This window comes from Sylvia atricapilla, chromosome 5 (assembly GCF_009819655.1).
Source record: "Sylvia atricapilla isolate bSylAtr1 chromosome 5, bSylAtr1.pri, whole genome shotgun sequence".
NCBI lineage: Eukaryota > Metazoa > Chordata > Aves > Passeriformes > Sylviidae > Sylvia > Sylvia atricapilla.
This window is the reverse complement of record NC_089144.1, coordinates 40,118,322-40,145,271: the sequence shown is the minus strand read 5'-3', so window position 1 is coordinate 40,145,271 and position 26,950 is coordinate 40,118,322. Positions and strand designations below refer to the sequence as shown.

Here is a 26,950-nt window from a genome sequence, read left to right as displayed (position 1 = left end):
TATACTTCTGTGCATTAAGAAGACAAATCCTGCCTTTTCATCTCACCTTTATTAAAATAAAATAATTACAACCAAACATGGCAGGGAAGCCATCTCAGTGTATGGGAGCATGAATTGGATTACTCTGGAGGAAACTGCACTATAAATCTTTATCTACCAATTCAAGGTAATCTGCCATGTATTTAACTTTATAATAAATGTGAAGCAACTTTCTCATTATTGTCCAGTATGACACATCCATGAAACCTTGTCACTGAGCTCATGAGTAACATTCTCCCTCCCAGTCATTTTACTGGACCAGGGTCCTCACATGCACAATCCAGTACATTGCATACTGCTTGCATAACCCAGTAAATAACCTAGTTGGTTTTGGAAATAAGCCTTGGCAGAATCAATAAAATGCAACTCTTCTTTTAGTTTAATATTCTATTTCCACCTTAAGTGGTTCACGTCTATCTTAATACCTAGCATTAGTCTTCAAATACCTGTAGATTTTTCTTGAGCAATAATCCATCTACTAGCTTCACTGAGATATTACTGAAGTCAGTTTGATTCTTCCATGAGCCAAGGTTAACTGAGATAATAGTAACATAAACTGTACTCTTGAGTATACATCTGCAGTGATAATTAAAGGCATGATAACCAGAGAGTTGAGATTGAAGCAGTGCCCATTGACTTTGGCAGGAATCTACTGGAGCCTAAGCATTTTTGAATGTGACATCACTGCATACTAACTGATATATAAATCTAAAATTTTAAAGCACAGCTCAAAACTTAAGTGGCCTGGGACATGATTGAGACACTAGTTAAGCTGATATTTTCTTCAAGTATTACATAACAAATTAATCAACAATATATTAATTAAGGCTATTTGACACCCATTTTTTTGGTTTATGTGTCTCCTATTACCAAAATCATTCTTGCTCTATTAAAGTATTCAAAACAATATAGAAATAAAATGTAGGTATAATTTTTTTTTTCCCCTTGGATGTTTTTTGTTTTTTTTTCAGTTGTTCTGTTGCGGTGGGGATTTTTGTTTAGGTGGGTTTTTTTAGATGGATCTATTTTTAGTCTTTCTTTTGTGGTAGCTTCAAGTCTAGAAGGAATTTACCTCATTACATCACTGTTGGAAACAAGAAATATTGTGCTAAATCTTAAGTAAACTTTTAAAGAACAGATTCCATTCTATACCTTCTGATTTATTTACTGTCTAGACCCCTATTGAAATGCTCACTTTAATCATTAAGCTTTGACCATTTTGCATCAAAAAAATGTAATGAAATGTGAAGTAAATTTCCAGGTTAGTCCTTTTCTTTTCTGTTCAGTCTTAAACCACAATTTATGTTTTCTGATGAAGAATTGTATTAATATCTATTCATATTTCACTGTCCGGTCAGAATATAAATTCAGTATTTTCACATGCTGTTTTCACTGAGTCCTGTGAATTTCTTCCAAGCTAAATTTGGCCTATTTTTCCATGATTACTGATAAAATTACTATGCGCAGAGCAACTACAGCAGCTATATTCAACTATATAATAAAACAAAAAAGATCTCTCTTTTGGTGGGTTAGAACTAGATGATCTTTAAGGTTGCTTCCAAACCCAACGCAGCCTCTAACTCTTTCATGAAAGCTGTTCATCCTGTGTCAGTGATGTTCTCTGTAACAAGCTTTAAATTTATGTTGAGTAAAGTGAGAAGTTTAGGGCTCCCCCTTTCCTGCCTACAGGAAGTTAGAAACACGATACCGAAGATGAGATCCCTAAAGGAGGTTAGTGAGGGGTTATGTGCATAAATACCTGCTCCAGAGTCACTTATGACCTAGACAGATATGCTATATTTAAATGAAAATATTCTGGTTTACAATTAATTCTATTACTGCTGGCATGCAGCCAAACACATGTCCTAAGGGGACTGGAAAATATATCTATGGATGAATACTTCTGGCATGCAGCCAGCCTCTGAAGAAATACAAGCTCAATAGATGTCAGCTATTGAAATTTCTGTAGTTCGGAAATCCTGTCATTCAGACTGGAGGTGTTAAAGCCCCAGATACACCAGATAACCAAACCTTTAAAAAAAGGGCTTACACTTCTGAAGTCACACGCTGAAGAGGAAAGCCCCTTCCTTCTAGCCCCTACAAAGAAATTGCTTGTAGGCTGGAAACAAAAATGGAAACAGCTTACATTTTGCAAACTCAGAACTAAACACAAACTGTGCATGTGTCAATTTTAATCCTCAAGAGATTTCAAGTGTCAAGAAAGCTCATAGTGTCTGTGCTAGGCTCCAAAGACAAACTGAATACAGGACAGAAAAGCAGTAGTAGCTATTGCTTGGCTTAACTTGATTTCTTAAGCAAGGTGTTCTCATGGATTTGATGTCATTTGTATATTATCATAATGTGATTTTTACTGAATTATTCAATTTTTATAAAAAAAAAAAAATCTTCCTAGAAGCAGCCATGCGATATAGTTTCCCAAAACAAAATACCTAAGAGCTTTGCTGATCCAATTAAATTGACCTGTTCGGAAAATGCCTTTTCACTAATTAAAGATTTCTCCATGTATAGGCATTTATTGGTCCCCTAAGTATTACTGAGAAAAAATTTGTTTGCTTTAAAGGAGTTGATTACTAAAAGAAGAAACTATTCTAGAAGATTATGACTAGATTTAACACAGAGCATTTCAATTGCTGTCTTAAAGACAATCACGATTCTTTTGAAATCATGCCTGTTTTCCCTCATTCCTGCTTTCCTCCCATTTGTAAAAATCTAAAGAGACAGAAAAAAAAAGTAGCAACGAACCAGTGACATTAAAGATGACAATATGACAGACTTCTCCAAGAGAAATGCAAATTTCCTTTGTGCTGAAACACCAGCAGCAAGTAATTACAGAAATAGTAAATGTTGAATTACTCTATTCATTGTACACCATTCTCCTTTTCCCCTGCTGTCCCATTCTTTTCTGTTATCCCTATCTTCCATTTATTTCTACGTTGTCATTTATTTATATTTATTTTAAGATGACAGTCAAGCACTCCACCAATTACTGAATACAGTAGGGTATTTGATAGCAACACTCAGAGTAATTTCAGAACTAACCAAAAATGGCAGGATACCTCACTGGCTTCCTGTTTGTCAAAAACATAAGCAACAATCAACTGCAGGCAAAAAAATGGTCACTCACTGAGGAGCAATTATCTCAAAACTTAAGAAAGATACTAAACTTCATTCTTGATACTTGATCCTATAACTTCTGCATTAACCCAAAACACTGCCAGTCTGTATCATGTCTATGACTGCCTTTTCCCAATCCCCTTTTGAAGAAAACATTTTAAAATAAAATATTTTACATTATAGAGAATCTTCTAGGATGATTATTGCTGAATTTAACAGCTGGAGCTCCAGCACCGAATTTTTACAAGGCAAAGTAAATTTTTCTTACAGCACTTTAGGTGATTTTTCAAGTCAGAAAAAAATAGATTAACAGCACTGTATGGAGACATGTAAAATGCAAGAAAACACTGTGCATTTTTTTTTCCAGAGAAATATAACAAAGCCTGTAGTTCCTAGAGGCAACACATTAAATATTACAATATGAGGCTGCCCCTAAGTACTTTAAGCAATTAGAGCCTCTACTGCAAACTATGCAGGGTCATTTGTGGGCTCAACTTCACTCAGAACAGATAAAACAAAACTTTAAAATATTTATTTGTAATTGAAATAAAGCTTCTCAGACTAGCATGCTACTGTAGCAACCAACCACTGACTGATGGCAGAGACACCAGACATTAGGACAGAGGGTTTCGTAGCCTTCTCTTTAGGACTACTAAAGTGAGAGGGAGAAAAAAATAATTAAAATACTTTCAAATTATTTTTTCAGCATGACAGCCAATGCCTTCTCTTCTAAAAGGTCTGCTCATATAATGGAAAATGAATTACAGTACACGCTCAAGGCATCACCTGGCACTGTCATTTTTGACAGACTCATTTTTATCCTAAAGCTGGGAGCCTTTCAATTTTAAAGCCTTTTAAAAAATTATGCTTTTCTTTGTAATGTAAAAATAAATTACCTAAGCAAGGGATGAGACTCAGATGCTGTGATAAAAAGGTAACAGAAGATTTCCTATGTCACCTAATATGTCACATTGAAAAATAAATTCCTCAAGTAATTCAACATGTTAAAGGTATGAAAAGCACATAATGCTAAAGCACTACAGTTCTAAACAGCAACACGTCTTTTCAAAAATATAAAAAAGGACAAACCTAAGCCCCAGACAACTGGCTATTTTCCAATTATTCTAGTAACTGAGCTACTAATCACGATTTTCAACCGCTAAATTCTGCTGTCCTAACGTATTTTCAAGAAAATTGTAGCTTAGTGAACTGTAATTCTTAGATATAAACATACAATGTGAACTAATATAAGACGTAGGAAATTCTTGTGACTTATGATATTAGGTATCAAGACTGTAAATTCATTAACTATTCCTTGAGAGCTCTTAAGCTGGTCTGTTTTTTTCTGCATATATAGCAGCATGCCCAAATCCATTTGGGCATTACTTATATTTTTTCCAGCCTACATGATCCTCTGATTCTACGGGATGCTGCTTCAGTAAGCATTAATACTGGCAACAGACTTGAGAAGGCAGAAAATCTGAGGTTAAAATTAAGCCACTTCATTAGAATTAAAGGAAGGAAGTAAAACACAGCTGAATTTGTGAGCTTTAAAGGTCTGACTTTACTGCTAGGGGGTTTTATATTAGAATTGCCTTTGGCTGGAATTTAGGAACTTGTCTGGAAATTACCTCCTCTCCTCTCTTACACCCCCAATTTCACTGACGGAAAAAATTTCTATCTATATTAGACCTACATACACTCTTCGCTTCATCAGTGATCTCCTAGAAAAGAGACACAGAGAAGTGCTATTAACAGTTTTGTCTCAGTACCTATATTCAGAAACAGGTTTGTAAGAAGTTCAAAGGTTTCATTCCAACCAAAGACGGCAAAGAAGCCTCTAACACGTCTCCTCTAACATCCAAAAACTAACTGAACTAGGCTTTTCTCTTTCCTAAATTTACAGGCTCTGAGAAAATTATCATTAACTCAGGTAGCAAAGTGTAACAGAAGAATAAATCACAGTGGTAGCTCAAATTGGGATTGGGCTGAAATAACTGTGCCAAAGGGAGCTGCTCTAATTCGAATCCCAAGGAAGTTTATGAAGACTTCCAGGAAGCACGTCAGTTACAGCAATTATGTATTTGCAATGGCAACTAATACTAGGACAGTTCAGTATGCCAGAAACTAGACAAAATTCATTCTGTGAATCACTGAGCAGATTTATGTATCAGGTTACTTGCAGTAACCTGCAAGATTGATTAAGTGACCAAAATGGAGACAAAACCCAAATATTTTACTGTCAAATCTTTTAATCCATTTTTGTGTTGAGTATTTTTTCAGACTTGTAGCTCAAAGAAGTAATTGGAATTAATGCCAATTTTCAACAGATCAAAGACAAAGGAACTTCATTTTTCATTAATGAAGTAACCATCGGAAAAAAAATGTGCGAACTCTTTGTCATCATAATATTCCTTGCTATATGTTTATGAAGTCCTGAAAGTCAACAGAACATCAGCACCATATTCTCAGTTTATACTGCTGTCAACAGAATGTACATCAACCCTATCTGTACAAATTGCCATGAATATGAGAAGCAACAGGAATTAAGAAAAAAGTGTCAAGAGATAATAACAAATGTGAGTAGAATAGACTACAATTATGGCACAGAGCAAGTATAGGATAGCAAGTGTGTGTTGAGAAAGAAAGGTATTTAATTGCATATCATAGTGCAGTACTCAGCATTCAAAGCTACATATACAGTTATTCTCCTTGCTGAGATGCATTCTTCCACAAACAAAGCTCAGATGCTCAAGGCACGATTCATTCCAATCATATTTTCCATTTATATCCCCAGAGAAATGCAAACTGTTCATTTCTACTGTAAGGACTCAGGCAGATTTTTCATTGCTTCCTCCTAAAAGCTGGGACAATAACACTAAATTTTAATCCTATACCTACACTTTCATAATGAGGGGACAGAATTTAAAAAAAAAAAAAAAAATTAGTAGCTCACAGCATCTGTACACTTCTGGGATTTGGGGGTTTTGTTATTTTGAAGAAAACTGTGAGACCTTGTTTCCCACATCCACTGCAAGATTTTCCCTAACAGACCTCATATTTCACACACTCAGCAGTTGAAAAAATTAACCAGAGGAGTACTGGGGTAGGGATGGGTTTGTGTGTAACAAAAAACAAACAAACAAAAATTTGGATTTTATTAAGAAAACTCTTTACTTTCTGTCCTGGCTCCAGGACAGGGTTAATTTTTGCAGCAGCCAAGAGAGGGCATGCCCAGGACCCAGAGGATATTCTATACCACCTCCTCATCCAGGAAAGGGGGGAAAGGAGTCACTTCTGGATGGAGGAGCATGGTGGCACAGTCAGGTATTGCTGGGGCTTTCTGTGTTGTGAGCATTCCCATGTGAATAATTCGCCTCTTTCATGCACTTGTTATTAATATCACTGCTCTTACTATTTATTTTCTTATTTTATTACTGTTTGCAGTAAATTGTTCTTATTCCAGCCCATGATCTTTACCTTTTCTGCCTTCAGTTGTCCTCTCCAGCCTGCTGCAGCAGGAGGGAGAGGGAGTAGTGAGAGCAGTGTGTGGTTTGGAGTGTTACAGTGGGAAAGCTAAATTGGGAAATACTATTCCTAAACCACAACACTTCCCCACAGCAATTCCAATAAATTAGCACTTTTGTGTCAAAGATCTGCTACAAAGAAGCCAAAAACACCAACTTTCTGCTATTAATCTTAGGTGCAAGATACAAAGATATCTGCTAGAAAAATCAAAGGAAATTTTCCTGTACAACCAATTCGTAGTTCTATTCTAGAAGACGGTCAACAGTGAGTGCATATGTTTGTCAACATTCCAGAAATTTTAACAGTTACTGGAAATTGTTAAAAAAAAAAAAAAAACAAAACAACAAAACAATCAAAAAAAACCAAAACAAAAAAAAAAACCAACGCCTTTCCAGAATGTAGAACTGACAGGCAGTGGGGATATAACACTCGACTTCCATTACAATTTAGTCTTCCCTTCTGGGCAGCTTTTGAAGAAACTCTGCATTCAACATTACATGATAATATAGACCAATTTTTAAATTTTTAAGTCTTTCAAACTATGTTGTTACCTGTTACTCATACAGACAACTTCTGTTGCAATTCCTTCCCCTTTTCCAAATTCAGATACTTTACTTTTAATGTAATGGATCTCCTGGAGTTAATCATGTGCTGTTGTTTTCCACTGGATAAAAGACATTATTTGCTTGAAGACTGGACAGCATAATCAAGACCATAGAAAAAACTTATCACCAGGTGAAAAGTTGAGGAACATTCAGTTGAGGAACATTCAGACTGTGGCACAAGGACTCATTAACCATACAGAGGTGTATCAACAGGGCACAGAAAGCAAGTAAGAACCCACTAAGGTAAACACTGAAAGCAAACGTGGAATAGATAAAAATGAAAGAAAAATGGGAACAAGAAACAGAAACCAAGCAAAAAGCAGTTTTAAAAAAGAATTATTTGAATTAATAAAATAGAAATCCATTTTCATCTTCAACATGTGCGAACATCAAGGAGGGACTGACACTTTGCTATAAGTATCATATGGGCTTAGTTTAGCTGCAGCTACAAGCACACCTCCAGTCAAATTGAAGTACATTTTACAGAAATAAAGAAGCCAAACTCTCCTGATTTTTTTAGAATTAGCTCTTCTAATAGTTGAGTAATTCCTTTCAACATGCTCAAAGAGATACTCCTGAAATATAAATTCAAAGCATGAGATGTTATTCACAAAATATATCTGACATACAGCCATAGGCTGCTCCAACATCCCTGAGTCAAACACCGAATATCTTACAGAATTAAAACCATTACTTGTCATCCAAAGAACTTACAGCAAAGGCTGTTATCAAGAGACCTTACTGTGCATTACTAAGTTTCTGTGCCATTGTAACTGTTTTTTTCCAGCAGAGTTGCTACTACCTCAAAAATAGATGCATTGTCTCACAAAAAACACCCCAATGCTGTCAAAGTCCTTAATAAAAATGAGTAACTGAAACAATGTGACAAATAAGGCAATTAACAATTTTCAGGCCAAAGCCTTCCCATTCCTTTACCTAACCTACTCAAAGGACCTGAGACCACTTCCCAGGAGGTGCTGATAAACTCACCGTCAGAGCCAGCAGTTTTCCATAGGTGAGATGGGCTGGGATGTGGTCGCTCTTGGATCGCAGTGACTCCACATACCAGTGCTCTGCTTCAGGCAGCCGGCTCATTCTCATATAGGCTTCCCCTGCAGGGTCAAAAAAATGCTAGTGAGAATGCCACAAATTTCTCAAGGCTTCCATAATTTGTCTATCTCATAATTTTCTATGTTTTAAATGTGCAGAGATCTAGAAAAAGGTGAAGTAATTTGAACACTTGCAACCACACACACACACAAAAAGTCTGGGAGACACTTGAATGAGGAGATTAAGTTAAGGCCTTTTTAGTGCTGAAATAGCATAGCTGAGATGGAAAGTACTGTTGGAATTGAATTGCCAAAGAGAGTACCACCTGCTTGCTAAGCTTTAGTCAAAAGTCTCAAAGTAAGAGAAATTTTACCTCATCTACTTTAGAAAAGCTACTTCTTTTCCATTGCTCTACATTGCAAAGCATAGAATAGCAGAGAGATCATGAAGAATGTTTGCATTTAGTCAGAGTATCTCAAGAACCTAAATTTTGTTTCAAAAACTAGGGAAGTTTAAGGAAACAGTCCTGAAAGTATATTGAAGGGAGAGGCAAGACATTAAAAAACCTAATCTCTGAATATAGTTTTATTAGGTCATCTGCCACAGCTTGTTTAAATTAAAACATAGCACCCATTATTTCAAAATTGCTAATCTTAAGAAGTCACATACAAACTAGTGAAACTGAACATTTTTCAACGTGAAATCCTCTACAATGAGAGGCTGAGGCAGCCAATGTTGAAGAACAATATATGTGAATGGGATGTCAGAAAGCCTGTTATATGTTTTTATATATATTATATATTAGTGTTAAGACAGATCATTGCAGTCATTAAGTTTCTGAGAAAGAGTTTAGCATACACAACAAGAAAGTCTCTTCAAGAAGCAAACAAATTTCTCAAAGGTTGGAAACAACATGAAACAAGTATGTAAAGGTGAAGAATAACAGCTTTCAGATTACCACTCTGCTCTTACACAGCTCTTTCACAAAGGACTCTGGATATAAACATGCCCTTGCCTAGGTCAATGACAGTCTTAAAATGCCAGTTGAAGATTCAGAATTTCATCATCCCAGCAGCTGATCCATTTTTAATAAATGACTAAGTGTCTTCCAAACATTATGAAGTCACAGGTTATCAAATGCTACCACTGGATGATCAAGAGACTACAGCTGACCCAAGTAAAGATCAGCTAAGGCTGTCTCCAGGTGAGTCCCAGCCTCCAGTTCTGCATTACATAGAAATTAATCATTGTGAACATAACAGGGAGACCGAGGAACCAAAGTTCTTTAATCGAGATTGAAACCAACTACCACACCTCCAAAACTTGGAGAAAAAGATTCTTAGAGAGGAAAAATAAGTAACTCATAGCATGGGAATTACTTTATCACTTTATCTTGAATATTTACAGGGACTATGGAAGATTTTCTTCATAAAAGAAAACTGGACAAGGCCAAGTCAGATTTTTTTCCCTGTCTTTTTCACCAGAGGAGAAAGATCCCAGACAAAATGTGGCACATAAGTTTTGAGTTTCAGGAGTTAGGGTGCGGTGCATGCAAAATGACCAAACTTCAGACCACAGATAAAATGAGCATGATGTAAAGAAAGAAGTCATGCTGAGCCAAGTCTAAGGGAAACCAACATGATTGCTAAGAACAAATAGACTCTTTTCAAACAAGCCTGCTGTATTTAGAGACTTGCATCCCTGTTTGGGAAAAAACATCTACTTGTACTCATGCATTGGTCTGGATATCTGATTACACACAGAAGCACTAAAGTAATTCTGCTACTGTTTAGAGCCAAAAAGACAGAACAATTCCCTCCAAAAACGCCCAGGCTAAAAAAAAAAAAAAAAAAAAAATCCAAACAGATAAGAAACATCAAAAGAACATGAACATCAAATTCACTGATACTAACTTCACATGTGATTTTTTCACTATGTCAGTACTCACAAATAAGTTACATAACATTATACTTTATCTGCACTAAACAGTCATTAAGTGTTGAAAGGATGAAAGAAGCCAGAAGTCAAGGTATATGCTCCCCTCAACTCCTCTCCCTAGCTGCATGCTTTAATGCAGAACGTTTAATTATTTGATTGCATACTATTTTTCCCACAGGCCCCTGCTAATGAGCATACAGGAAATGAGGAATCCATACTGTTCTTTTCTTTTCTTCAAGTAGAAAATTCCACCCCAACCTGTTACAGCTTGGCAGAGTTTCAAGCAATTAACCACAAGATGCTTTAAGAGTAATGTAAGCAGCCATAAGTGATGGAGCTATTATCTATGGGTAGTAAAGACTGAATGCACTGACAAATATCAAACAGACCCAAGGCTGTCATCTACTTTCATTATGAATTGTGATATAAGAAAGGCTTAAAAACTTTGAGTACTTGCAAATCAAAATTTTAATAGGTTTTAAGAGCTCAAGTACTTCTCAAACTAAACTCCTAAAACTCTGAGATTTCTGAGCAGGGCACCTAGAAAACAAAGCTACAATATGTCAATCTAAATATCAAATGTAAAGAAAGAAACTGTATTCTCCTGAACTTCACAGGAGATGAAAACTGGGAGGAGCTGTTGACTTCCTTGAAGGCAGGGAGGCTCTGCAGAGAGACCTCAACAAACCAGAGAGATGGACAATCACTAACCATATGAAGCTGACCAAAGGCAAGTGCCAGATTGTTTATCTGGGATGAGGCAACCCTGGCAGTACAGACAGATAGGGGAATGAAAGGCAGGAAAGCAGCACCACATAAAAGGTCCTTGTTGACAGGAAGTTGAACATGAGCCAGCATGTCCATGGCAGCCAGGAGGACCAACCCTGTCTTGGCAGCATCAGGCACAGCATCACCAGCCTGGCAAGGGAGTGGATTGTCCCCTCTGCTCTGCACTGGAGCAGCCTCACCTCCAGTGCTGAGGGCAGGTTTGGGTGCCATGATATAAAACAGACATTAAACCATTAGAGAGCCCAACAGAGGACAATGAGGATGCTGAAGGTCCTTGAGGTGAAGCTGTATGAGGAGCAGCTGAGGTCTCCTGGGCTGTTCAGCCTGAAGGAGACTGAAGGGAGACCTAATGGCAGTAATGACTTCATTTGGAGGGGAAAAGGATGGGACGACATTGATGTCTTTCCTGAGGTGACCAGTGACAGGACTGAGGGAACGGCCTGAAGTTGTGTCAGGGGAGGTTTATGTTGGTTCTTAGGAAAAGATTTTCACCCAGGGGGTAGTTGGGCACTGGAACAGGCTCCCTGGGGAAGTGGTCACAGCACCAAGCCTGACAGAGCTTAAGAAGAGTCTGAACAACACTCTCAGGCACACGGTATGACTTTTGGGGATAGTGCTGTGCAGGGCCAGGAGTTGAACACAATGATCCTTGTGGGTGTCTTCCAACTCAGCTGATTGTGCGACTCTTAGCAGATAATTCTCTAGAGCTGAACATTTTTTTCTGAGGAACCTGTATCAAGAATTCCTATATTATAAGTAATCAGAACATAGATTACTACTGAAGGAAGCACTGTTAGGGGGTCAGTTATTAATTCCATCTTCTGAATGAAGAAAAGAAAAAGTAGAAAATTGACAACAGCTCCTATCACTGCCATACTCAAAACCCAGAACAGAATCAAGCAACATGTAACTGAATCATTTAATTCAATCAAGTGAATTAATGCATTAGGCTGATGCAATTTAATAATAGCTATGCCACCTTGAGATAAATTTCCAACTAAACATCAGAGAAAACATGTATGGGTTGATTTCTGTAATTCAGGATGCATTTGTGTGTCTGAGATTAAAATAAGAAAAATAATATTTGCCATTTACAATCATGCATTCTTATAAACTTGCAACACAAATGATTTAGATATTAGAAAGATAATAAGAGTTTCCATTGGCAGAAAATATTCAAACCAACACATAAGCAGATTTCTCAATTTACTTGAACAATTACTTTTTTTTGCAAAATCTTTCAAATTTCATGCTGAAAATCTGAAAGATCACACACGGAAACATTATTAATAAAATTTGTCAGATCTGTAAAGTTCAACAGAGGTAACAACAACAGAGAAAGAAATCCATGGCAGTGAAAATCTTAAGATATAAATGGTCAGTTATTTCCAGTCCCTAATCTGTATCAACACAGACATGTGCAGCATTGACCGCACCATGAGTGGTGGTAACAAATTCAACAGATGACTGGAGTAAAATGGGACCAATCAGTATTTCAAAATTGTTTCCAACTTCACAGGGGTTAGTTCAGTTAACATTTTCTGAGTTTTATGAACCCGTTTCTTGTCTTACTCTACTAGAAAGATCATATATTATTAACCTCTAATTCTCATTTACTAATGTAGTGCAAGAAAAGCATTAATATGCAACAGAAACACTATTTAAAGCACTGTATACAAAGTTCATTACATTTCTATTAATACTTTCAAAGAAATCAGAAATAGGATACCTTTTAGCTAGATTTACACCACCAAAATTAAAATCCCTATACTCAAGTGGATTTTATTTAACACAAAGATAGACTACTTGCAAAACTATTGTTCACCAACAGTATTTTCCCATATTTGCTCAGAATTCCCAGAATTTAAAAATAATCCTTCAAAATAAAATTAAACAAAATCCCACAAAAATAATAAACTAGCCGAAACCTCCCCACTAAAATATGCCAGGATATGAATTATAATTAAATATATTTGATTAACATAGCATTAAGAATAATTAAGATATAATTACTAATAACTAAAATCCCATAACGATCATAAAACATTAAATATTTATATTAAATAATTATGCTAATAAAATATTAGCTTGCTAGCAGTCATTTTCCCTAAAGGCTAATATTTTACTTGATGACTGAGTGGAATGTGTTTGTAAGAAAAATAAATTTTAGAAAAGGACACATGATTTTCCAATACATACCACATATAGTTGAAAAGCAAAATTAGGTAGCATTTACATGAATGTATGCTACATGGTTCTAGCTTAACCTCTCATCTGTAGATTTAATATTTTTTCTGTTTCAGAGGCATGTAGTCACACCAAGCAAAAGCCATATCCTGGTAGGAAGCATGCCAGACTTTCTAATCAGAAAGCAGAACAGAACTGTGGATGTAAAAGCACTGTACCTCCACAGGTGTAATAAGGTACCCATAGTCTCAGATTAAGAAGATATATCCCTCCAGTAGTCCTCATTTTAGGAAGGAAAAGACAACTGAAAAATTACCTCCATAAAGGAGACAATATAAAATAAATACGCCTTGCATCATCCTATGCTAATTATCTGACCCTCAAATTTTGGGGTGGTAAAACTGTAATATAGAAAACATAAAATTTGACATGGACAAGACAAACACAGATGTCAAAACACAAAGGAAGATGGAGATGCCCTCTGAAAATAAAAAAATCTCTAATATATACATTCCATCAAGATTACATTTAATTTTTCCATAATTTCTTTTATTTGGGAGTATAAACAAGTTGCCTTAGAAAATGATGGAGAGTCCCTGTGTGTTGCAATACCACAAGGAGTTTTTATCTTTGATAATGCAACCGTGCAGCTTTCTTGTGCAAATCAAGGCTGCAGATGTGCTTAACATAAATGACCTACCTGTCTAGATATATTACTTCCCTCTTTTTTCCCAGTGCATAAAGTAACATAATAAATCTGGAAGCATAGTTTGTTTGAAGTTTTACTACACTGATGTATGTATAAGATATACTACAACAGCCTAACAATTTTGGTTATAGATATACAGCACATGTACATCTTCCCTGAAGCAGCTGAAGCATGTGAACACAGTGAGCATCAAGTTCTGCATAGACCAAGCGTATTGGGAGTAATTTTTTTTTCCTTTTACAGAATAATCTCCTTGAAGATTTCAAGGAATGTATTGTATTTTATCAGAGTTTTTGATGGATGGGAGTCAATTCACTTTTACTTGGGTTGAACAAATTCTCATAGGCCTCAATGAAAGCAAAGCCTTATCTAATTTAATTAGACGACTAAGCTACTTTGGAAGGAAAATACCTAAAGTAGAAAACAGACATAAATGAAGGGCAAAATAGCATCAGATGCAGCATGGGACAGTGTGGACATTGCACAGCTGTTTCCTGCTGTACAAAGGCTTCCAGAGAAAGAAGTACACTGACAAAAATAGAGGCATTGAGCTCACATAAGACAGGTAATTTAAGTTCCAATACCAGTATAGGTTTCTTTAAAACTCTATTAATAAAAGCACTTTACATTAGAATCATGCCTGACTGGGATCCCTGTAGTGCAATTTCAGTATTGGACCGTATTTTTCATCTGCAAATGTTATGATTATACTTATTTTCATATAAAACCCTGCATGTCTAAAATAAAAATGCATTTCATCCTTAGAATCAGCTTTTTCAGACTATTACCTAAGAAAACTCAAGCACTTCACAATAAAATACAAATCAATAGTCCAGAGAAATAAAACTAAGAAAATCAGGGAACCTGGGAAAAAAAAAAACCCAAACATGCTCTCAAACACTGAATCAATTACCATCTCCAGCAATCCACGGCTGCTACCTTTATACCCAGCTTGATTCCCTCAAAGCAAGGTCAAAAACACAGTAGACACTGCAATCAGATCGAACATTCATACTTAGAATCATAGAATCACAGAATCATTTAGGTTGAGAAAGACATCCGTCATCAAAGTCCAACTTTTGACTGAATACCATCTCAACTAGGTCATTGCACCAAGTGTCACATCCAGTCAGTCACTTCTTGAACACCACCACTTCCCTGGGTAGCCCATTCCAATTTCTGACAACCTTTCCAGTGAATAAATTCTTCCTGATCTTCAGCCTCCCATGGCACAGCTTAGTTTTGTTTCCTCTTGTTCTATTCCTGATTGCCTGGCAGAGGAGACCAACCCTCCAGCTGTCTACTTTCAGGTAGTTGAAGAGAGAGATAAGATCTTTCCCGATCTTCTCCAGGCTAAATATGCCCAGCTCCCTCAGCCATTTGTTGTGGGACTTGTGCTCCAGACCCTTCAGCAGCTCCACTGCCTTTCTCTGGGCATACTCCAGCACCTCAATGTCTTCCTTATAGTGATGGGCCCAGAACTGGACAGAGGATTCAAGGTGTGGCCTCACCAGTGCAGACAACAGAGAGTCAAAAACTTTGCTTGTCAGCTGGCCAACACTACTTCTGATACAAGCCAGTATGCCTGGGCACACACTGGCTCATGTTCAGCTGTTGGTGACCAACAGCCTCAGGCCCTTTTTCTCTGGGCTCCTTTCCAGTCACTCTTGCCCCTGCCTGTGGTTGTTGTGACCAAGTACAGGACCCAGCAATTCACCTTATTGAATCTCATACAATAGGCCTTGACCCATCATCAATGCAGCCTGTTCAGGTCCCTCTGCAGAGCCTTACTGCTCTGCAGCAGATCAATACTCCCAACCCAACTTAGTGTCATATGTGAACTTACTGAGGGTGCATTCAATCCCCTCACCCAGGTCATCAGTAAATATATTGAAACAGGACTGGCCCTAATACTGAGCCCTGCAGAACATCATCAGGGACTGGATGCCAGCTGGATGCAGCACTTAGGTACTTAGCTTTGGACACCAGATATTAACTACCACAGTCTGCAAAGTCTCAGAGGGGGAAGGGTTAAAGCATCAGAATGAAAGTGGGAAGGGGGAGAGGAGGAAGCCCAGCATTTTATTCCCATCACCACTGGAGACAACACCATCCTTATTTCCATGGAACATGTAATAAAAAGTAGATATGGAAGAAAAAAACCCTTTTCCCATCCAAGCTAGTTTTAAAAGGAAGAAAAAACTTGTAATATAGACTTAGTAAGAAATTACCAGTAAAACTTAATGAGATGCATACGAAGCACACTGACGACTAAAACTTAGATAAGTGCAGGTACCATACTCTGCATAAGTTATGATGTGGGGTATGTATTTCACAGCTTAATCATCTTTAGATCTTATAAATTAAGTGTTGCTCAGCATGCACAGTAAAACTATACCAAAGGGTTTCCTGGAGTTCTAAACACTATTTCAAAATAATTCACTAAGAAAGCACCTAATGGGAGCAAGGGATAAATAGGATAGGAGCCTTAAGAATATTAACAGGTTTGTAGAAACAGCCACCTCCACCCAAAAGCATAATCAAGTAAAGTGATAGCTATGTTACAATCATCAACACAGAAAGTCTCTCTGCATGCTAAGCCTTTGTACTTAAGATACAAACCTTTGCACCAGATGTAAAATCTGGCTCCCCTTTTCTGGACTGTACACTTGTGTATGATTTGTTTTCTGTCCATGTGCAATCCAGCAGATTTGCAAGGAGAAATTTAAACTTTGTGCATCATGAACTGTATTCACTCCTGCAATGTTAGCTTTTTTGTGGCTTGCATTTCTCATAAAAGACATTTGTAAGGCTTTGCCTGAATTGCATTTAGAAATAGACATTCGGATGTTAGTTAGCAAGGGCAGATGATGTGCAATCAAGACATTTGTCTTTATGACAGTATCTTGCCAATCTAAGCCTGAACAATGCCATCCCACCATCCTTCTTGTTACTGTTTGGTATTAAAAAATAAAGACTCCATGGTCCACTTCACACCACTTAACTGTCAGGAGTATGAATTACTGTAGCAGGTGGGCTAGTGTGGTTTTAAAAGCTATGTAACACAATCAACTGTACAATATCAGATTTCAAGGAACGCAAAAGACATCTAGAGCAGAGGCTGATCCTTCAGCAATCCTAATATTGGCATTAAAGTGTTCAAGATCCCACAGGGACTATTTTATCTTTTGACCTCAGGCTTTAATTGAAACTTTAAACAAAATATATTACCTATTTAATACAGCTAAGCTGGACTCTCTCCTTTGTAATGCAAGTTACCATGCCAAGCAAATTAATCTGTGTAACCTTAGCATGTACTTTTTAATTTACATCAAAGCTATATTGTATACAGAAAATAAATACCAAGCCAACCTTACACAGTTTGTTCAATAATTATTTTTATTCTAGTTTTAAAGTTTCAATTTTCAGCTGTTTTTGGGTTCTCCTAAGGAAAAAAAAATGAAAAGGTTTTATTTCTTGATACAATGCCAGAGAAACATATGGTTTCCTTAGCTGAGTTGTTGCACACCTGGCAAAATAAATCACAGCAACAGGAGACCAAAATCTTCCCTGTAACTTTTTCACATGCACAAACCTAGAACATCTGATGCTGGTATTACAGGCCTGTATTTTGTACCACGAAAAAATGCTAAGTTAAATGGATGCCTACTTCTTGAGCCCAAATACTTCTTTTTCCCATTAAGATGCAAGTTACAGAGTGTTTTAAAGGATGAGAGTCTCTCAGGCGGACTGACACACCAAGTGAATGAGTCACTGGGCCTGTCAGAGCAAAAGGCCAATAGAAGCAAGCACAGGAAAAGAAGTGTAACACAAACAGGGAAAGCAGATGGTGTAAAGGCTTAGCACTGCTGGAGTGTTAATGCTACTGCACTCATAGTACTGGAGTTCAAACTTGATTCAGTTTAAACAGTTCATCTCCTGTTTATTCTCTTTCAAGTAGGTCATGTACATCATACTTGAGAAAAAAAACTTTCCAAAAAATCTTCAATTACATGAATGGTTATTAAAAATTGAAGTACTATTTCCTTATATGATATGCCAATATGTGTACCACTAAACCAAGTCAAAAGATTGCCAGAGACTGGGAATACAATAATCACAATAAGAACCATAGCAGATAATCCTCAAACTGTTCTTGGACTTCATGATAATCTGTGAAGACTTTTTTCACATTTAAGGAAATGAGGAAGACTACTTCCTTCTGCTACTTTCCAAGCAGATGGGGAGCACTCCTCAGTTTCTCCCCCTTCCTCCCCAGCAATAAGCATACAAAGAGCGGGGACAGCTCAGTCAGGTTTATGCACTTGCCAGTGCACGAGATAGGACTGGCCTATTTCAGTTCCTCTAGTCTCCCTTTTAAAGGCAAGAAGTGGGCAGACAAGTTTATGTTATGCTGTTTATCAAAGAAAGTGTTATAGTGAATGTGTGTATAATTTTGTCTTGAACATCAAAACAGAAATAAACACTCCAGGCGGCCCTCTGATACTCAGTGACACCACATGAGCTGCAAAGCGGATGCGCCCCTGATAATGGATGTGGTTGCCTTGTTCTCCTGTCACACATAAAGCAAAGAGAAGACTGAAAAGGTGTTTAGGATTTATCTCACCCAACTCGAGCTACTACGTCTAAGTTAGTCATCTCAGCTCCTTTTAGAGGAGAAGTATGCTTTCAGAGATTATGTGTATAATCAAAAATAGATGTCTAAATCAGAAGGGCTTCATTACTCCCCAGAGGTATGGTTTTCTTTCCACACTATAAAGCACAGCTCCCTAGCTCTGTCTTATCATCTCAGGTAAGAGAGACTAAATGCAGCCATGTAGGCTTATGTAGACACAAGCAGGACAGCTTTGAACAAATCAGTCTGAGTCCTATTAATACAGCTGCATTGCATTCCGTTCAAGTCACTACCCAACTTCAGGTAGCCTCTTGGATTGCCTTTGCAGCATAACCTACAAGCAACACTTCAGCAACCAGTGTGAAGCAAGCTCTGTCTTTCCTGTAAAAGCTGCCATCACAACAGCACCAAAATACAAATATAAGCTATGTTAATGGTAAGCTGAAATTCTCAGAGCTAAGGAGCTAAGGTACACTCAGTTGACAACGTCTTGTAATGCCACCAGGACATCCATGAAGTGCTGGCAGCAGCTTAAAGCATGCAGAAGCTGGAGTATGGGTTAAGGAGAGAAGGGAGGAAACATAGCAGGAGCCAAGCCTGGGCAAAGGACTAAGCTAGTCTTTGTGGTTTTGTGAGTTAAAAAATGCAAACCCCAGGAACAGAGTAAACTTGGACATCACAGACTGTGCTTACAAAGGAAATTGAGAAAGGCCTCCTAAGCCTAAAAAAACCAAAAAAGAAGGGAAAAATGGGAGAATATCTGAAAAAATTCATAGGTCATAGTGGTTTTAAAGGTAGCATCTATTCACTGGAAAAGAAAGAGTAGTGCAAGCCTGCTTTGCAATGGGATAAGCATTACATGCTAGAAACAGCACTGGTTTATGCTTTCCAATTCTGTATTCTGAGGAACACTTTAATCAAAATTATGAAAAATGTATCTACACTAAAGAGGGCAGTCAAAACTTCAGGGAATTTGCTGAAGCACTGCAGTATTTCAGCAGTCGCTATAGGACACCAATAGTAAGCAGAGGTTTAATTCGCACAGTGGTGACAGTTGATATCACCATCAAATTGATCAGCAAAATGCTGACAAATAATGCTGATAAAACAATAATTTCACTAAGACTGACAATGAACAAAAGTACATGTAATAATCAATTTGTGCAATTTATGGATTTTAGCTGCTAGCATCAATCTGGTAAGGCTTAGTGCTCAGGGAAAAGCAACTCTCCATTGAACTGTATGGACTGCTAAGAAAGTGCTTAGACTGACATTAGATACTTTGTCACTGTGGCAAGAGAACTACTCAACCTAGCACTTACATTTACATTTTCCAAACATACAGCATCAGTTACAACTACAATTTTACATTTTCCTGTTCCCTAGTACTTGTAAGGTACTAAAAAAAAAAAAAAAAGATGCTTTTCCTGGATAAGTATTCAATAACCGTGTAAAAGCAATCGGTACCAACCAATACATTCCCTTGTATTAGAGGCAATGGTGGGGGGAACCACACAAAACCCCGTATGCTTCCTGTTCATCCTCATTGTTTCCACAGATATTCTTAATTGTTCCACTTTAAACTACTTTAAAGTAAAGGTTCTTACGTCCTTTTCTATCCCAAACAAGACAGTACTGGGCCAAACACTGAGGTTGCTTAGCAGTAACTCATGAGCTTTGAGAGAGAATTCCACTTAAAAGCATCTCTGGAACAATAAGAACCAGCCCTCCTGTTTTCAGATCTGAGTACTATAAAAATAATTCATATTATCTCTTTCTTTTATCTGTTTAATGTATTCCAAACAAAAATGCAGTGAAGAATATGAGGTACTGAAGTTAAACAAACAACACCTCACAGATAAATTGATCATTTTTGCAGTACTCAAAGGACTTCTAAAATTTTGAAGGACAGATAGCTGGTCCTGGAAGAAAAATAAGAAAAATTGTCTCATTGTAGACATCTAAACTAAAGTACATTAGCTGGAAATAAATTTTTCGCACAACCTAAAAAAAAAGAGTACAACTATTTCTGTGGGTCTGTTGGTTCACAAGGCATTTCAACATCTAACACCCACACACATGTGGGCACATGGGGCCTCCAAAGTAGTGGATGAGAGATTCTGGAGACAAAGAAAAACACTAATCCATGCATTCTAAATGTAAAACTGCTACACTGGCACTCTTAAAGACATCCAGTGTCTAAAAGTCACGCCATTTACTGTACCTTATCCAGCATTGCAGTTGATGGCATTTAAGCTCTGAACCTAGTTTGGCTTGTACTGAAAGTCATTATTTCTGGGTTTTATTAGCCCATTAATTTGAGCACCAATTGCCTGCATAAGGTCTTTTGTTTCATCCTGACTCCTCAGATACCATTCTGAAGCACTAACAACGCACTTACCCATCATGTTATAAAGGCTCTGTGGTGCAAACTGCCTCGGCATTTTCTGAATTGCTTCTTTGTAAACTGTAAGGGCCTCCTGAAAAGAGACACACAGGTGGGAAAACACCAACTTAAAAAACATCCTTTCACATACAAAGTAAGACCAAACTATCCTCCCTCCCCACATGAAAGGTGCAGGGATAGAGAAAATACGTCGGCATCAAAAACGCCACAGAAAGTGCAAAATTTCTCCTTTTAAAAAGTTTTTTTTTACCTCATTTTACCCAATTCAGTGAGGCTTACAGACAAGAGATCAAGTCAGTTCCAATATTCCAACTTCTTTTCCAGGCAAAAGAAACAAGGACTTTTTTTTATACCTCTTAATGACTGATGAGTTTATAAACATAAAATTCTATAGGCTGTCAAAAAATATGGAGTATTACCGAACTGCAGACAAAGGACATTCTGACGATTAACTACACTAAGTGACCTAAAAATAAAGAAACCATTGTCTGTTCCCAAATAATAACAAAGCATAATCCTCACAACTGAAGCCTGCTCCACAGAAAGGATGAGATGCACTCTAAAGTCAAGAAAGCCAAAACTGGAATCCCTTTGCAAATATACCGTGCTCTGAATTACCTGATCACACATTTAGTCATTCATCACTTTGGATGCTTGCTGGTCAGTCTGTTAGCTCTGCATCAAATAGTGACTGCTTATAAAGGCTGCAATGACCACCATGAGGAAATCTGAAGTTTTATATTCTTAAAAGCTCTTGTATCTTGCAGGTATTGAACTCCAACTCTACACTCTTATCAGCTGTGCAGACAACATGCTGCTGTTCTCTATATACATGCATTAGCTGTCTGTGTTTTAACTAGTTAGTAACTCCATCTGACAGAGCTGGATGCAGCAGAGAGATGATAGGGAATCTGTGCAGCTTGTGCACGCCTGATCTCAAAGAGCTGACATAACTGTCATGGTCAGGAACACTTTACAAGGATCAAAATCACTCACAACTCCTGTTCTGAAGTATGCCTGACAATACAAAGAGAGAATGAATTTCTTTCAAATACTGATAAAGGTCAAACCTCAAGTGAATGTCCAGTTTCAGTAAAGTTCATCGGGGAAAATGGAGAGCAATCACAACCGTCACAGTTGCATGTTTAAATGAGATGGGATGGCTTGGGTGCATTTATTGTTACATTAAAAATATCCAACCCACTTTAGCACTTAGGTCAAGTTCTCTGAAAATAACACACAGTGGGGTGTTTTCAATCACCAAAGTTTTAAATTATTTCAACTGGGTCTTATTTTTGGAGATTTAAATGCAAGCATAATTGCACTTTTCCAGCTAAAGATGGACTTCCTGTGTTTTGAATTATAATGCCTCTATACTTTAGGTTGACTGGCCTTTAATCAGGTTTTATCCTTCCATACCCATATGGGTACAAAGCCAAAATCAATGAACTAACACATATCAGATGTGACCACCGCTAATGTTGACTCTGACATGAGAACATCACGCTGTTAATTAATAGCATTACACCAGTGGCTGTAGAGAACAAATATTCTCTGTAGAGAATGCTAATCTTGATCTGGTGAAATTCAATCATGTATGTGGTAAATTTGGAAAGTCTGGGTGGAAGCAGTATGTATTATTTTTATATAAAAGTTTTATAAATATATTATATACAAATCTGGAGTCTTACCTCATAGTGTCCTTGTTCATGAAACAGTTTTCCTAAGTTATAAAGGCAGCTGGTAACAGAGCTTTTATGAGCATGAGGATCTTTCAGATTTTCATCAGGGATCTCTGAACACTTCACAAAAGTCCTTCTGGCTTCCTCTGTCTTCCCTTGGTTCATCAGAATGATACCAGTATTTAAATAGGCAGCTGCAAAGAGGAGGAAAAAATGTTATCCTTTAATGGAGTTCTATTATGCTATATCTACTGCTTCAATTCTAAGTAGTATCTGGTAGAGATCCCATGGTTATCTAATTTGGTTTTTGAATAACATAGAGCACTCATTGTTTTGAGTGTGAACATGTAACATATGTGAACATAAAAGTTCGAAGTTCAGAGGCAAGGATAGAAGGTGACTATAAAGACTGAGTGAAGGAAGCACTGATTAGGCAGGGTGTTCCATTTTGTTCCTCTTTTTAGGACTGTATAAAGCACATAGCACCACTGTTTGGAGTGTTACAAAAATATACATATACATAAAAACATATATACATACAGAGAAGATTAATACTGAGGTACAAAAGTCTCAGCCATCTCAAATCGCACCACTTAATTTTGGAACCTATTACTGGCAACACCCAAAAGATTAACTCCAGTTACCCCAGGAAAGAAAGAAAAAATGAAAGAACTTCAAAAATATTTCTTATCATTCACTCACTTAAACATCAGGGAGTGGCTGTAAGAAACAGAAAAGAGGAGACTGAAAATTTGGGCAGTAGTATCTGTGGCTCAACAGCCCAGGTCAGAAGCATTTTAAGTTCTAGTAGTGTTGCTAAGTGTTAATTCATTATCTGCTTCTTACTTGTACTACATTAAATATAGCTGTTCACTAATAAACAACTTTCACTTTTACTAATAAGCTGCTTTCAAGGGCACAATTTCACCTTTTGCTTTCTGACTTAAAAGCTTCTGAAAAAAAAAGAAATGTTATTAAAGAGTAGGAAATTTTTCTATGAAAACTATAGTCAATATTATACAAGCTTGTATAGTTAAAATACTTACAAGCTAGTGTGGGTCTGCTACCAATTGCCAGTTTATAGTAATGCAATGCCTCTGAAAACCTGCTGTTTTCCTGAAGTAGTAATCCTCTGCATAAGGGAAAAAATAAAAAAAAAAATTTAAAAAAAGGAAAAAGAAAAGAGAGAGTGAAGTGTGAGGTTACTACAAACAGTAACTTGAAAACAAATACTGAAAACAAAACTTGGGTAACAAATACAAATATGCTTACTGGTATTTCAGAGATACAAACACTCACTAACAGTTCAGTGTGAAAAGTCTTCCATGTATAAAGATGAATTAATAGACATCAGGTGCATCCATATGGCTTTAACAAAGCAGATGTTAAACAACAGTTTTGGCTTTCTTGGAAATCTGGAGATTCATTTACTCAGTTGAGAAAATTGTAGCCTGCAAGACTTTTTAAAGTGGATAGAATATGATGGAGGTATTTGGAAGTCATTAATGATTAGCCTGGCATCTTGTCTGGCCTGAAATAAGCAGGTCTTTTTTTAAATGCATGACGAAGTTAAGTTTCTTCAGCCCTTCTTCATGTTAAGGACTCCCCTTGTTGAGCAATTTCAGTAGCATATTCACTGTACAGCTAAGCACATGCAACAGTTCTGTTTTTTTCCAGTATTCCTTACACAAATTTACTAACTGAAGAGGCATTAGAAATTATACTGAATATTTCCAGTTTCATAATAGATGAGCTTTAATTTAGTTTTTAAGACAAACACCCTTGTGAATTACGATTTATACCAGCCACCCAAAAATTTCCAAGAAGTGGTGTGGACATCATTGACATGAATGTACACTGTATGCTTAAAAGAACACTCAAAGCATTACAGTTTTCTGAAGTTTCAGAAGACTGAAAAAGAGCATATACAAATACATTAAAACCAGAATAATTTAAAAATCCTTAAAAATTAGTCATTTCAGAGTGGAGACTCAGACCTCAGTATCCAGGGGTAAACATTCCTTGTCATATAACTCTAAATATCCAGAAAAACACTGCTCTTCCTCTAAGGTAGGAGAGGTACCATATTTATTCAGTTTCCCAAACCTACAGCAATTTTCTTTTTTTCCTCTATGCTTTTATCTGCCGATAGCTTTTTGAACTGCAAAGAGCTTGGAATTCTTTTATCTCCAGTCTCAAATCAGAGAAGATTTTATTTCCTTCTAACACCTCAGGAAAACTTTTGAATTAAACCAAGGGATGAAAAGAGAAGGGCAATTAGCTAAAGTAACCACCATCTATGTTGTTTGCTTCTTGCCACTGGGTTAGGATTTAACACAATTGAGGAATATATTCTCTTTTTCCTCTATACTATCCTATCAGCATCACATGACCTCACTTTAAAACTGTTTTCCAATAAACTTCAGATTAGGTAGTAAATAATTTTTAATATTAACAGAACATACATTTAGTAGGTACTTGTAGTAAACTAAGCAATGAGGGAATATATTCAGGATACTTTTTGGCATGGCACCAAGGTTTGCAACTACTGTCAAGTATCTTGCAAACAGCAAGAGGCATGATCATCGGGATAGAAATAACATTTTCTAAATTTTCTAGAAGCTGAATTTTGTTTACTCTAAAAAATTTTATACACTGTCCTTACTTCAAGGAAGATTAATTATGGTACTTTGATCCTGTTGGCAGGATAGCAGGAGAATTAACAGAAAAAAAAAATGAGAATCATGGTCTGACATTTAAGCTGCTTCCTAATTTTTTAAAAAGCAAAAACATTCTCACAGATGATTTTGAAACTTATCTAAGAAATTCCATTCTTATTTTATTCTGGAATGAATAATGTAACGTATCAAGAGAAGTAATACAGTAATTGGTCAACTTCACCAGAACAAATTACTTTAATAAGTATACAACATTTGTGGGTTTGTGATTAAAAGAACTTTTATTTGCAATTATTGCAAATTAATCTTTTGCATTCACTACATGCTCTAATACTGACACTTTTGATTTACTGCTTGAGACTTTGAGGTGTGTTTTTTCTTAACTTTTCTTCTAAAAGATGTTTTTCTTCTAAAAGTTGTTCCATTAACTGTCAGTCTGTCAGTGTGTGTATCTCTCTCATATATATAACCCAAGGAGCTCAGATGAAGGACTGAGTGCTGAATTCCACCTGAAAATTAATGTTTTATTTATATTTGTTATGAGTTTGGGAGAAGAAAGAGAAGAAGAATAATCTCAGCAAGGCATGAAATCACCTCTTCTCCATGTGAAATTGGTCATGATTGATCTCTAGTTTTCACTGTAGCTTCTGGCAATACAAACACTACTAGATTTATGAGTGTCCAGTTCTAGTTTGAGATTAAACAAAGTCAGGAAAATTTGACTTCTTCTAGATGCAGTGGAAGAACATCCCTCAGCTGGAGTTCACACCTTGCAGGGACTGCAGTTCCAGTATCCCACCCCTCCCAGTGGCCAGGGCACTTGACTGTGTAAGGAAATGTCCACTACAGCCAGGAACAGATCTCTTCTTGACACACCCTTCAGTTCTTTGCTTACACTGCAAGATGATAACTGCTCTGTGGAGATTTTTGGCAAAGGGAAGAAGGAGCAGAAAGACCACAAAGGCACCAATACAGTGAGAAGCACTGGACATAAGCCAGAGGTGGAGCAGATCAACTGATACATGTTGAGTATGTCCCTAACTTTTGTGGTTACAAAGTTAAAAGTTCCATCCCTTTTCCTTACTCAAGGATGAACAAAGGAAGGAACATCCCTGAAGTAAGTATGCTTGATAAGAGTAAGTTCAATGACAAACTTGGATGAAGACCTTAAAGTCTTTCTGGCACTTTTAACTTTCTAAAGTTACTAAAAATGCCTAACTAACTAAATAAAAAAGACCAGCAAAATGCCCCAACAAAAAACCAAAATGCAGGAACAGTTGCTTCAAGTTCATACTTCCAAAACTTACTATTCTCTCCAGCTCACTTTCCCAGTTATAAGGCAGGCAAATAAAAATGTTAAATGAAATATGCAACTCTGTGCAAAGACAGTTTACTGACACAACTGGAAAATGTGGTTTCTGTAGTTTAGTAAGACAAGTACCATGAAAGAATAAATGAACATGAGGAAGATGATCTTCACTGTGCGGGTGACCACACACACTGAAACAGATTGTCCAGAGAGGCTGTGGAATCTCCCTCACTGGAGACAGTCAGAAATCACAGGGAC

At 36.9% G+C, this 26,950-nt stretch overlaps 1 protein-coding gene across 1 annotated transcript in view; it reads right to left on the bottom strand.

The window, feature by feature from the left end:
• TMTC2 (transmembrane O-mannosyltransferase targeting cadherins 2) overlaps nt 1-26,950 on the bottom strand; it is a 235,644-nt gene that overhangs the window by 49,256 nt on the left and 159,438 nt on the right. The window contains 4 exon segments of the mRNA XM_066319235.1: nt 8,298-8,419; nt 21,018-21,096; nt 22,715-22,899; nt 23,752-23,837. Of these exon segments, the coding sequence (XP_066175332.1) occupies nt 8,298-8,419; nt 21,018-21,096; nt 22,715-22,899; nt 23,752-23,837 (472 nt within the window).